Raw genomic sequence first — 14,664 nt, 5'->3', positions numbered from 1 at the left:
GCTTCCCTTATATTTCTCATTCCTTATTGAAGTCACTCTTGAATCCCACAGCAGATTCTGCAATAAATACAGAGCTTTTTCCTTACCGTAAAAAATGGTTCTGACTCTTGTACTACATAGGGCTTGACTGGTCAGAAGATAGCGGAGAGGAACAAGATGACTCTGATCAAGCATCTCCTTACCAAGTCGCATGGTCATTCCGTGAGAGTCTTCAACATGACTGCAAAAAGTAAGTATGAGCCGAGTACTGATACTTCCTTCCTTGTCTATTTTCCTGGCTCAATATATTCTGCAATACACGGAGCAACATGACCTTCTTTGGGGGGGAATTAACAAAATGCACTTATTATGTGTCCTCTGAGGGGTTGTGATGTAAATTGCAGTCACTCGAACAGTATTGCTAAATGTTAGTAAATCCTTACTTATTTTACCTGTATAGCACCAACATATTCTGCAACGCTTTACATTATTTAAGTTTGTTTAGTAGGAAGCTGGAATTCTTCACAAACTATATGGAAAGTTAAAGATGGACAGATGTATGTGCTACAGAATGTAATATCATGTGTAGTTTGCCTTGTGATTTCAGGTATGACGCAGAGGTAGCACACAGCAGGAGCTCCAGGGTTGCACAACTTTGCACTTATTTTCAACAGAAATATAAGCACCTCTGCCGCCTGGAGCGAGCAGAATCCTGTCAGCGGAAATACCGCCATGCATTCCGGAAAGATTTGCAGAAAGCAGCCATCAGAGAACCCGAGAAAGCTGGGCAGCTAGTGCAAGAATGGCGCAAAGCTGCGCGCATGAGGTCCAGGTAAGGAGTCACATTCTTGCCTATCATTTTTTCTACCTGATGTGGCACTAGGCTATTAGACACACTGGACTTAGTTACTGGAAAATCGGAAGGCAAAATGTTTAACCCACAAGTAGACATGTTTATTCTGTAAGATTAGGTTATTAGAGTGGAATGGAAAGTGAGGAGTGTTTGTGATATAGAGAATTAAAGTTTAATGGGTATAGATACCAAGACAGATTTGCTGTGTGTGTGTATGTAATATTGGTATATTAGTTGTCACTCTGCTTTCTTAGTGACTGATGTGACTAAGAAACACCTGAATAAACTTTTTTTTGTTGTTGTTGTGAGCGCTTGTACAGTTTAACTTGACATGAACATTTTGTTTTTCTTGCAGAACGATTCAACCAGAGCTCAGAGGAACAGAAGCAGCACTTTGCAGTGCCACTGTGAGAAGTGTGTCTTGTACAAACAGAGCCCTCCCATACACAAGACACTGTTTTCAGCGTATCCTTTTCTTAGGAAGAGACGTTTGTATTTTAATCTTGGAGCTCTGTGAAAGACAAGAATCAGATTGGTCGGAGGTGGGATACACCTTCATATACGCCTATTATGCTTGTTACTTCTTTGCATTTATAGATCAGTGGAGCGTCAATGGGGAAGATACAGGAGAGATCTTATTCTATTCAGTACTGCATGCTCTGTGATTCAACGTAGCTGATGGCTGGCATAGATACATAGGGCAAATGGTTAGACAGTTTACAGCAGGTTATTGGTTAACAGTCAGGTCAAGTGACTTGGAGAGAGCTGCACCATCACTCATAGCCACTATGCACAAAGCTGTGTCTGTCTGAGGGGCAACACGCTGGCTCAGTGGTTAGCACTGCAGCCTTGCAGTGCTGGAGTCCTGGGTTCGACAACATCTGCAAGGAGTTTGTATGTTCTCCCCGTGTTTGTGTGGATTTCCTCCCATTCTACAAGGACGTACTGATAGGAAGAAAAAAAAAAGTACATTGTGATCACTATATGTGACTCTATATCTACAAAAAAGAAAAAAAAAAAAAGCTGTGCCTGTCTCACTCAGCTGATCAGAGTCGACCACCACTGATCTAATATTGATGACCTATCCTAAGGGTTGGTTGGCTTCACATTGCGATAAAGTTGCTTTATGTTGCGGATTTTGCTACCGTTTTTTCGAGCCAAAGCCAGGAATGGATTGAGCAGTAGGTAGAAATAGAAGAGCTTCCTATATATTTCCCTTTCGTTTTGTAACCACTCTACTCAAAAAAACAAAACACAGCCAAATTTACAACATAAAAAGTTATTTTTCCAAAATGTGAGGCCTTAGGCCTTTTATAAGGCTTTTTTTCTTTTTTTTTTTTTTTTTACTTTTTGGCTCTCTTTTCGTGACTCAACACACTTGCTGCTTCTTTCCAGTTGGAGAGGCGGTATAGTTTCTACAACATAGGATGCCCTAGTAGATTATTACAATATCAGACTCCTGTTTTGTCATTGGAGGTTCCCTTGCATACTAATGCATGATTATTCTTATATGTTTTCGCATTTGGATCCACTCTCTGTTGGGGCAACCTACAGCTGCCAGTACTTCACATTTTATATCTGTCTTGTGTTGTTCATCACATGTACTGAGTATTTTAGGGGACTCTATGTTGAAATACTTTTGGTTGCAGTTTCCTTAATAAAAGACCAGATATCTTGTCAAACACCTCTCAACAGCTTTTCACCAGCTGCACAGCAAAATTTGCAGATGGACAACAGTGCTCTGTACCTGTTTTTGACGTTACTCATCAGACCCCTTTATGTGAAGAACATGCCAAGAAAATGGTAAGTAATGAGACACGGTGCATGTGGACATTTGTACCAAGAACCATTTTCTATGTGACTTTGTAAAAATCAAACCTATCAACCCGGTCTGTCAGGCTTCTGGGTTCATCAATGCTCTCTTAACCTCTTAATGACCTATAATTGATATATTTGTCACAAAGGGATGCTAATACCTACATTGTGCTAGATATATCCACGGCCTCTGCCCAATGTCCATGAGTTTATGGCAGAACTACCAAGATAGACCTCGCTTTTGGCCTGCAGTTTAACCTTATATGTTACAATGGATGGCAGCCGTGGCATCTAAAGTGTTTGACAGAGAATGGTGGCGTATAGACTGCTCACCATGGCAAGCCCCAAGATCTGTCACCGGTATCTGCCTTTTAGACCATGTCAGTGTCCTGGCTTAATAGGTTGCCAGTGAGTGTACCATTTACTGGGTAAAATGCTTTGGGAAATTAGGTATTTCCAAGCATTATGGGTTTTTTTCCCATAAAATATATTTTTTGAAAAAAAGATCTAAAATACAAAATTTATTTGGTGTTCTGGCATTCATACTACAAAGTAAACGGGAAAAAGAACAACTATTTCAGAATATCTGTTGCCATTTGAGAACTAAAAAAAATGAAAAAACAAACCCATGATTGCTAAATGAGGTTTGGGCAGCTTTTCTTAATAAGTACAAATTGGGTATTTGTCTCAGTGATCTCTATCCATCAGGAAACTGAGATGGGACCAAATAGGATTGAAGGGAAAGAGGGGATTAAGGGCTAATTCACATGGCCATGTGCCAGCTGCATCTCCTGGACTGACCATGGCATCATAGTCTGTTATAACTTGCTGAAATCCTGACTGGCCGATACTGTACCGAAACCGCAGCTTTGCTGTTTTAGTACTGTAATGCTTTGTCCTCTCGGAGCTCACTATACGGTATATATTATATAAGTATCTCTCACAATATAATGTTAGAAATTATAGGATATAGTTTGAAACTTCTTTATTTCTAAAGAGGACTGTTCACCACTTCCGCCAAATCTTTGCATCTGCCAGTAGGGGCCACTTCACTGATTCCGATGCTGACGGAAATTTTCCTGTAGCCCCCACCGTCCCCAAACAATCAGTGCTGTTCATTTCAGCACCGATTATGTTAATAACAGACAGGTGAGCATTCCTGGGCTGGAGCAGACAAACAGGCACCGTCCACTTGACTGTAAAGGACCTAATTAGCATATTGGGTGTTGTGCCACAATTAGCAGGTCGGCACCTATTAAAGGGATGCAAAGCTGGAGGTGGTGACTGGTCGTCTTTAATAATTCCTAAAAAATATTTTAAAAATTCTTATTACATTTCTTATATTAAATTATTCATTGCATTTCTTATATTGTTAAATGTATAATATTTGCCTTTTGTGGCCCTTTTAGGATAACTTCTTGCGCGGGGACAATTCACGCAAAGTTCAGCACCAGCAGCAGAGGAAACCCAGGAAAAAGACCAAGCCTCCTGCACTTACCAAAAAACATAAGAAAAAGAGAAGGCGGGGACCCAGAAGGCCTCAAAAACCCATTCCACCTGCAGTGCCCCAAGGCAACCTCTGTATGCCAAGCAGCCTATCACTGCCAGTGGAGGTCACTAGTATAAGGTCAGTATTTGGATTTTATGTAGAATTGGTGGATTGAAGCTAAACATTACTGGCATGTATGCATTTGCCATATCACGTCCGCGCTGGCAGTAGCCGCTAGGTAAAGTCTTCTAACAGAGAGACAATGACATTTATACAAGGCATGTCTGAAAAGAGCTTGTTGCTTTAGGACTCACTTTTTTTTTTACATCTAGTCTTTAATTCTTTTGTGCCGTTATAAAGCAGCTTCACCTGAAGGTTTTAGTGATTGTATGTGAGAATTACTGTTTACGTCTTACAGGGGGTTGCTCCATATTATACTATCAAACCAAATATTCTAAGCATTGGGGGATTAACAAGACCAATCTTTAGTGCGCCCTTGGTGCTGCCTGCGTTGCCGGAGGATGTACTTCATTTATGTTGAGGCATAAGTCACACATCCACTGGTTGTACGACTGATCTTTGCTGGCGTAGATTTCGATCATCATTTACACCAGTAACCTGACATAAATAATCATAAATTGGATTGGTCAGTGGTCGCACCCGCTTAGCGCCCTCATTCAGGAAACGTATGAGTGCAGTGTAAATATACCACTTGCAGCAGTTTTGCAACTTTTGTTGCTTGACAAAAGTGGTGTAGATATTAATAAATGTGCACCATTGCCGTAACAATGACCGACGGCTTTCTCTGTGTAGAGCGGAGGCTGTCAGTCACTGAGAGGAACCCCTCTTTGTATGACTGTGTATACAGAGACCGCTGGCAGTCACGTATATGACCCACTCCTTGATTTAACAACATAGAACAGCGAGAGCGCACCTCATTTCCCATCTCACAGGTTCCCTTTAAGTCCATGGATTGAAAGTCAGCCATGATGCCTCTGATCCATGGTGGGTTTGTTTGTATGAACAATCCCAGCATCAACATTACCAACTATACTGGATCACCTGAATTGACTGATATCAGCCATTTTGGCTGACACATCTCGTGTATGGTCAGCTTTACAGTTGCCTGGCATTTGTACGTATTTACAGCATACCCAGCTCTGCTACATCTCTACATATGCAAAGCATAAGAGCCGCTTGACACCTAGCTTACCCAATCCTTCTCAGCTCCACTTGAGGAGAAGTCTGTTGGTTTCTGGCTACCTTCATAGATCTAGTTTTTCACTAATGTTACGACAAGCTTGATTTTCGTTTTCTCAGCATGTTTAAAATTTGGGAAACCGTCAATTTGGATTGAAAGGGCTTTCCAAGCTCAGTATCTGAACATGCTACCTTGAGTGTCTGCTCCTCACTTCCTGTATTTGTCTCCCCCTCCTCCCTCTGGCTGAACAGGACACAGAAGACTTCTGCAGATCAAAGAATGATCTGAGTTCCCTTAGACAGATAACAGAGCAGGCTTCATCAGCACAAAGTGCAAATAACTGAAATCTCCTGCAGTTTATGCACATTTTAGCCGATGTGTTAATCGAGGTTACAAACTATCTATGTGCCAAATTTACTTCAAATCCATTCAAACACACGTCCAAACCCACAAACTTTTACATTTATAATATTATTAGGATAGGATATTCTGATGTAAAGCCAGCTTAATTATAAGTAAAGTTGGGAAGTTGAATTATCTTATAACTTCATTACTTTGTATATAAAATAAGATTTAATTATTTTATTAATCTCTATGTGAACCCTTATAAGATATTTTAAAACATCTCTACTCTGAGGCTGAGTTCCCACTAAGCTTGGCACTCTGGGCTCCAGCCACACTTGTATTACTACAGTCTATGAGCCGAGTGCCAGCTATACCAGTTTGATGGGTGTAGTAGATTAACACTGTCATTTGTAGAGCACACCGCTAAGAGGGAGCAATGCTCTGGGGCATTCCTAGGAAAGGTATACATGATCTGCTTCCCTCTTCCCACATTAAAAAATACCTGAGTAAAGCCTTATTCACACTATAGTGTGTTTGACAGTATTCTGGGGCAGTTTTTGTAAACCAAAACCAGCAGTAAGTAAATCTTTCCATTGAAATGTTATCTCTCTGTGTAGTCTCTGCTTCTGGATTTGGCTCCAAGACACTATCATGTGAACAGGGCCTAATGCTTGGCAAAATTACTGTGGGAATAATGCTATATATCAGTTTAGAAGTATTGCAAAGTTCCTTGTGCTGGATTAAATATATTAGGGATCCACTAGAGGATTAACAGCCGCTTGGTTATTTCCATGGTGTCGGAACTTTTCTCACGCTCTTCAAGCCTCTTCTCCTTCCAGCTTTTATTGTAAGAATAATTTGTGCAGTTTAGGAGTTATCCCTTTAAATGACCGCATATTCATCATTCGTTCTGTCATACTAAGAGTGTCGCTAGTCCTCAAGCACAGTCTTAGGGCGTCTATACATGTAATGTAATGTTTGAGCCCAGATTGTTATATCTTCAGTGTAATACAAGATGTGTATTTTGCTTTTATATAGGAGTCCATCCACGCCAGACCTGAGCACAGAAGAGCTACCTGATGACATCACTAGTGAGATTACTGACATTCCCCACGATTTGGAGCTGAACCAGGAGGACTTCTCTGATGTTCTCCCGCGTTTGCCTGATGATCTGCAAGACTTTGATTTTTTTGAAGGTATTGTTCTGCAATGTATTCATTCTGTACTGCTTACTTATTGTGTAAAATCACATTGATCAGTGGAATCAGTCCAGTGTATTAAATACAGTTCCATTGATATCACATGCAGTTTTAATAAGATAAAAGCATACAACCCTTGTGGTTTTGTTTTTGTTTTTTTTTGTTTTTTTATAAACTGTCTCTACTGCAAAAGAAAAGTATGTAAAGATCAGAATTAGAGATGAGCGAACACTGTTCGGATCAGCCGATCCGAACAGCACGCTCCCATAGAAATGAATGGAAGCACCTGTGACGCTGACTTTGCCGGCGGCCGGCCGGCGTCACAGGTGCTTCCATTCATTTCTATGGGAGCGTGCTGTTCGGATCGGCTGATCCGAACAGTGTTCGCTCATCTCTAATCAGAATATGTATTTTGTGTTCGAAGTCCAATATGTCAATATTCAATCCTGGTTTATGTCTTGTGGAGTCACAAAATGTGTAACAATTATAAAAATCCTACACCAAATTTATTAAGGTTGGGGAACAAAGTAAATCTTCTTTATTGGAATGATAATTTGTGTATTGTAACTATACAATTGTAATCTATTTTTTTTTTTTTTTTTTTTTAAAAAGGTAAGAACGGAGACCTTCTCCCTACTACAGAAGAGGCAGAGGAGTTGGAGCGGGCCCTTCAGGCTGTTACATCTCTGGAATGTCTGAGTTCCATTGCGGTGCTGGCCCAAGCAGATAGTGTTAGTAGCCATGACCTCTCAGACCGTGGCCTAACATCATTCTCTTCAGGTGCTGGAAGCTCAGAAATCCAGCAGTTGACCAGAGATGATCACACGGATCTTGGAGAGCTACTCAACGGGCGAATGGTCCATGAAAACTTTACCAGTCTGGAATTGGATGAAAACCTCCTTGGTCGTGCTGCTTTATCTAGCTCATCTGCACCTCTGAGCGGGCATGTTCAGAGGCAGTTTTCATCCTCTGCCAATGTTGGCCTTACTTCTACCACTCTAATAAGCCACAGCTCTCTTGAGGAGAGGCCTTTCACAGGTTCATACCATGGACTACAAGAAAGCAGCCATGCGTCTCAGAGGCCTCTCCCAGGAGAGATATTGAGCAAGGGAGAAGATGGAATTGCCTCGCAACAGCAATATAGCAGTGACCATTCACATTCATCCCCCCATGGAAGCCATTATGATAGTGAGCATGTGCCATCACCATATAGCGACCAAACGACATCCCCACATGCCACCTCCTTCTCTGGTGATGGCTTAACTTTAACCTTTTCTTCAGAGGTGCCCATTATTGCTCAACACTTGCTCACCACCCAGCTGGATGTACCTCTAAGTGGGGTGGTAAATCCCCGAACTCACTGGGGAAATCTTCCTGTGAACCTTAGTGATCCATCAACATTTAGCACCTTCATCACTTCTGATGGGCACCTACTCTCGACGTCTTTGTCCACTCCTCAAGCTGCCTCTCATTCAGAGGTTACACAACCTACTTTCTCCACTGTGACCCCTAATAGCTCCAACATGCTTCCGGGGTTACCGCAGACAAGTTTCAGCGGCCTAAGCCCCCCTTCTACAGAACTCATGGATTCCACGTCACCCAAACAGCAGCTCCCTCAATTCATAGCAGCGTTTGGTCATCAGCTATCTTCTCATAGTGGCATCCCCAAAGACCTGCAACCCAGCCATAGCTCAATTGCGCCTCCTGCAGGATTTGCTGTAACAGGTGCCACAGCTACTAATACCAACAACTCCACCTCTTCTTTCACGAATCCTAATTGATATCTTTCCTTGTTGCATAAGCGAACAGGCTGGATGGGAAGTGACTGCCACTCTCTGCTTCTTGCTCGTACCACATTTTCCCTGGGATGTTCCTTTGTCATTTCGAAGGAGGATTTGGCTCACCACAACGTCCTCTTTGTGCTGTAATAGCACTGGTGCTCCTATTCTTGTCTGTCCGCTTTACTGTTTTATTCCCTGAGGAGCGATATTGGGTTCCTACGTTACCTTCTGATACCAGGATAAATGCCCCATTCTTTTACTACCTGATACCCATAGTTCCTTTCGAGTTATGGGCAAAGAGGAAGGGGTTGTAGGCCGGTAGACTAAGCCACTAAGGAGAATCCAGTATGAACCCAATGTCCTTTTCTTGAAATTTAAGCTATTCTGGTCTTGGTTCCTTTGTGTGTGAGTGTGTCTGTTTCTGTATGTTTTTAGTAAAGTCTAGAGAAGTTTTGCAGATCTGGGCTGCATCAGCATGACATTTTGCTTGCGGTAGCTCCATTCCATGTTTTTGTTGGCCGTCACTCAATGTGTGGACCATGATGTGGAATAGAATGATATTGTATGAATAGGGCATAATGGATCTAAATAATTGACAGGAGCTGCCTATTCTCTACTAGTTGGTTCCGTTATCTATAAACCGAGACCTGGAAATATAATATCTGGCGCATGTATAAAATGAGGAAGCTACTGATTCCGTTGATGGAAAGCCAAAAAGATTCAACTTTTGGCTTTTGAATTTTTTTGTAGGTGGAGTTCCTGCATGGGGTATGTTGGGGAGGGGGGTATAAAATGGCAGATTAATAGTGTCTATGGTTGAATTTATTGGTCGTCAAATGGTAGATTGGTAGATGTAATGAAACCTATTATTCCGTAGGTTGCAGACATTGGTGGTTGCTGTGTATCAGTATATTGGATAATCTTAAATTTGTTGCTTATTTAAGATCCAGTGATCCCGTTTAATCTCAAATATGTAATTTCTGCACCAGTCAAGATTATTATTTTTATTTTTTTTTATTTATTGTTTTCAATTAAATAAGTTGGATCAAATTTATCTGGTTGGAGTAATCCTTAATATAGTTAGTGTGAAATCAAAACGCCAAGCCCCCGTGTTTAATAGTAAGGGAGATGGAAAAAAAAAATAGTATAATTTATACTGTTACTCAAATTTTTGTGGAAAAAAAAACCAACAAGGTGTTCAGCGGTTTAATAAATAAGTGAAGCAATACCTCACCAGTCCCCTGCCCATCTTATTCCAATCCGCCCAGGGCTCCCCTATGGTCCAGGTCCCCCAGGTGGTGTCAGGATGGGGTGGCAGGGGAACCTTTTAAGGTATCTCTTCTTGTATATGTTTTTTTTAACCCGTTCTGAGCCAATATTTCACCCTGTTCATCACTAAAATAGTGATGGCGGCAATCTATTCACTTTGAACAGAAGATTTTTTTAAATCCATTAGATACAAAATAAATTGGGATAGTAAAATGTTTGTGTACATGATGTGAGATGCACTGTGTAATATGGAGAAATCTGACAAATCTTGAAAACAAGATATCTATAGAGCACTGGGTAGTCAAATTGGGTCTAAGGAGACTTTGAGACTGTCGTAGGAAAGGATTCCGTTAGGGTCATCTCAAGCTGCAGCTCTGGTGGCCGCTGTGTAATAGTCTATTGCCCTTCCAGTTGGTGGATTACGTTGGAGGGGCTTGCTATGACATGTTCATGCAAGGGAAATTAGTACAAAATTCTTCAACCGTTCCTTACATCGGGATAAGGTTTTTAAAGGTAAAGGAGAAATACGTTGGCCCTGAAAGTTCATCTGTAGTATTTTCTGCAAGATCCAGATACAAAAGGTCCAATACACGTTGTAGAGTTTCATTGGCTGACAAATGCCCGAGAAAGTAGTGCAGCGGTCAACGAAGACAGACTTTAATCTCCCAAAATCAGTTTGGCTATGCTGTATATATTCAAAGGCAGTTAGGAGAGAGAAGTGAGCAGTGGCTTTGTTCTATGATGGAACATCGCAGGGAGGCTTCTAATCCAGAAAACTATTGTACAGTCTGTACAATAGGAAGATGGGACATGGCTGAGCTCTTGGGACTCACAGAAAATTTCTTTGTTTTTCAGGACCTTTCACCACGTTAGCCAAGTCCAGTTTTTGCATCCTTTAATAGGCAACGCTCAACTCATTCTGGCACAGTTGGAAATTGTTCTCCAGCTCCCACTGTTCCCTAGAAATAAGTGCTGTTCGTTTTGGTGCCTCGTATGTTGTTTAGGCTTTGTACTGTCTGGTTTGTGGTGCAAGGCATGAGCAGACAAGGGGTGTGATTCTTAGGCCCAACACTGGCTACCTCTGCTTAGAGTTCAGTCACATCCCTTGCCTGTCTATCCCTGCCTGACACTGCTCACCAGACAGTACATAGTCAAAGGCTCCATTCCCACGGAGTAACGCACCGCGCATTCAGACACGTATGCACGTGTCAGAGTGTGAGCGCTCAAAACAGATCCCATTCACTCCAATGTGTGCCGGCTCACGCGCGCTACACATTGAAATCAATGGGTTAAAAAGCCTCCCATTGATTTCAATGTGTAGCGCCTGTAAGCCGGCACACCTTGAAATGAATGGGATCTGATTTGAGTGCTCACACTCTGACACTTGTATACGTATCTGAATGCGCAGCCGTTACTCCGTGGGAACGGAGCCTAAAAAGGATATGTCAGCAAAACTAACTGCACTTATTGCTCAGGAATGATGGGAGCTAGAGAAAATATTCCAACTGCACTGAAAGCAAAGGAGCAAGGTGATTAACGGATGCTAAGAACTGGAGTTGTTAGAGGTGATGAAAGATCCTCTAACTGTAATATGAGACAAAATAAGACACTGGGATGTGGAAGGAGATAAAGGATAGAAGTGTTGGATTTTTGTTGTTGATTTTTCCAGGCTTAGTTTTCTTTTCACAGTTTATGCACAGTCTACAGAAACAACCTGTTCAGATTTATAGAACCGATCCCTACAGCACATCTGGCACATGTGAATATACATTTACAATTTTAATTTGTTGGATTCTAGTACACATGCGCCTACAACCTTGGCTCCAATATCGGCTGTGCAGAAAGGATGTATTGTTATAGATGCACGTTATTGTCTCGTGTTCTTAAGTATAAAACACATGTTCACGTTTGATCACAATATTACTGTCTGTATATACAATTATAATTTGCATAAGGAGTCAAGTAGCTTTGATCCATTAAATTCTCTTCTATAGATCCTAAATTACAGCCCTTGAGATCCACATCACAGATGTTTTGCACTCTTTCACTTTTTCCCTAGTCACCGTCATACAATCCGTGTGCACATTTGGTCGGCTAAACACTTATGTTCATTTTCAACTTGGTTTTTCAATTTTTTTTGCACATTTTTTTTTTAAAACTTAAAAAAAAAACAACAGTTTTGGGATTGATTTCAGTTTACATCCCCAATCCCCATTGGTTGTGTGCATTTACTATTTCCCCGTGTCCATCCATGAGTGTGTCATCCTTTGGTTGTAGTGATCTTATGATGGTAGGGACGTTCTACCTCTTGGCAACCATATGACTCCACTATTACTGAAGCCTAGTAGAATCACCGGGACACGAGATGAATTTTGAAGTTTTTTTGAAAGCGTTATACTTAATAAAAAATCTAGTAATTTGTCATTTTCGAGAAAATCTTTGCGGTCCGGTGCGGCGGTCTTCATCTCTCACATAATGGGAGAACCGGTTTTCTATAGACAGGTTGTCTTTCCAGGACAGATTCTTTTATTTAAAAAAGAGAAACCTTAAGTGCTTCGCTGTGCCTATGCGGCAGTCAGGGCGATCATTCCTATTATTAGACGCTGCCGCGTGTATTGCTGTGTGACTTGTAGTAAAAGAACTCCATCTGTCTAATCATCCTCACCGAGCCAAGTGAATGGCGGTAATAGGTAGACCCGAGCTGCTGATGGAAAAGTTCCTCCGTTCAATGCTTTGTGGGTCAGAATAGAAATATCTAAAACTGGACATGAAGATATCTGAAGTTTTTGCCTTTCATGTTTGCTGTTGAAGAGGATTTTGATGGTTTTAAGTTTCTTCTTAAAGAGAACCTGTCATTAAATTCAGGCTGCCCGAACCTTCTGCGGATACCAGTTGCCAAGGTATCTTTCAGTATGCATATGAACCTTTTGGAGCAATCGGGGCCCAGTCTCATCTCTTTGGAGCAACAGCAATGCCCCCACTGCTCCAAAGAGCTCCTTTGCCTCTTGACAATCACAATAGTGATCTCTTAGCAACAGAGGCCTCAAGTCACAAAGGGAAGACATTTTTGGAATCGGGTGACCCTAACCTATCTGTGCGTGGGACTGGGTTGATATGTTGGGCTCTGGTGACAGACTGTCATTTAATTAATCCTAGAATGATTAAACTGAATCCAAAGTTTTTGTTTTAAGAATTGTTAGGGATCCCGCTGATGTTATTCTATATTTAGCAGTAAGTTTCGGATGTTGTATAGTATGGCTTATGGGCATATGTGCAATTCCTTTTCAGTGTCTTAGTTACTTTTAATGCATACGTAAGTAATGATTGATATCTACAGCAGAACATTGTGTTGCAGTCCTAGTGCACCCATTCTTTGTTGGTGGCATTGCTTACACTGGCGAGCAAAGGACGGTCTGAAGCGTGAGAGTCAGGGGTGTTAATGATTGAGAAGCCTTACTTATTAGCTTATAATTCGTAATCCAAGGTCTTTTACCCTCTATTGGTTTTCTGTTGCTGTAAACAGATAAACAGATTATTAATAGCTCATAAATTACCATCATCATTGCTAAATGACGAAGCATTTGATTCCTGCTGTGCCCCGGATCATTTTTTGGTTGTTGTTTTGAATCCGTCCACCCATTCAAGATCAAGCCCTTGTAAGGTTATATTTCACTTAGGGTGGGACACAAAGTTATGCATGTCCAACTTTTGTGTCCGGTTAAAAAAACAGTTTCGCCACGGACAGGTAAAAAACACTCACAGGCGCTCACTTTTCAAACCCATTACTTGAATGGGTGTGAAAACTGACTGCTGGGTTTCCGTCCCCTGTTCAGTTTCTCCGAGCAGAAGACGGAAACCCAGCAGGATTGCCTAACTGTATAACTGTTGGCTCCTTCTTTCACTATCCATATCCAAAAGTCTTATGTTATTTAACAAATTTCTGATTGACAAAGATTCCAGCCCAAGTCTATCCCACTGAGATCGCTTTATTAGAGAGAGTCTTAAAAAAAAAAACCTGAAAGGGAGTCTTCTACCAGGAAATGATATTAAACCAGCTGCAAGCCATTGTATGAGACGTTATGCCGAGCACCATTGTACCTTTAGATAGTCCAGTAGGTGCACAATAAATATACAAATGAGACTGAAGTGCAGTGGGCGGAGCCAGAGCCTCAAGTCCTCAAACCGGAATACACAGGCCTTGTAGGCTCAGACCCATATCAATGCACTTGAACCTAGGGAGAAGTGGCAAATATATTTGCTATAGGCTTCCCCCGCCATATTACCCAACTATTCACTACAATGAAGAAGAAACCAAGTTTACAGGACAAATCCTGAATGAAAGAAATCAGACCCCAAAGCAGGGCTAAATGCAATTTCTCAATATCATAATCACTATTCTTTAAAATATAGAATTAATTTGATTAATTATTGAGCCCTACTATAAAGTGTGATTACCCTGCTAGTGTATAGGTCATATAATACTTTACCCTTACCAAAAAAAAAAAAAAAAACCCTTGCATCCATGACTTGTAGCACATTACTGATATGTGGTTGAACCCTTTTGTTCCTGATTCCTTGATTTGGGGTTGGCTTGACAATGGGCCCCTGTGATAAATTGGGCACATCTTTGGGCTATCTAGTCTAAGCTTACGCTGATTAGTAAATCTGTCCCATGATGTCAGTAATTGTCTGATAACATTCAGCATACCCTGTACTGTACAAGTAGAATACAG

At 41.3% G+C, this 14,664-nt stretch overlaps 1 protein-coding gene across 2 annotated transcripts in view; it reads left to right on the top strand.

Moving 5' to 3' along the window:
* Positions 1 to 10,783, top strand: part of INO80D (INO80 complex subunit D) — a 28,002-nt gene extending 17,219 nt beyond the window's left edge. The window contains exons 5-11 of one of the 2 annotated variants that reach the window (XM_075284277.1): positions 121 to 229; positions 587 to 811; positions 1,188 to 1,297; positions 2,502 to 2,635; positions 4,057 to 4,274; positions 6,721 to 6,878; positions 7,494 to 10,783. In XM_075284277.1, the coding sequence (XP_075140378.1) occupies positions 121 to 229; positions 587 to 811; positions 1,188 to 1,297; positions 2,502 to 2,635; positions 4,057 to 4,274; positions 6,721 to 6,878; positions 7,494 to 8,662 (2,123 nt within the window). In that variant the 3' untranslated portion in view covers positions 8,663 to 10,783. Of the gene's footprint in view, positions 1 to 120; positions 230 to 568; positions 812 to 1,187; positions 1,298 to 2,501; positions 2,636 to 4,056; positions 4,275 to 6,720; positions 6,879 to 7,493 lie in introns of both variants that reach the window. The other variant, XM_075284276.1, reaches the window with a different exon arrangement.
* Positions 10,784 to 14,664: the final 3,881 nt, after the last annotated feature.

The sequence above is a fragment of the Leptodactylus fuscus genome, chromosome 8 (assembly GCF_031893055.1).
Source record: "Leptodactylus fuscus isolate aLepFus1 chromosome 8, aLepFus1.hap2, whole genome shotgun sequence".
NCBI lineage: Eukaryota > Metazoa > Chordata > Amphibia > Anura > Leptodactylidae > Leptodactylus > Leptodactylus fuscus.
This window is presented reverse-complemented; position numbering and strand designations above follow the sequence as displayed.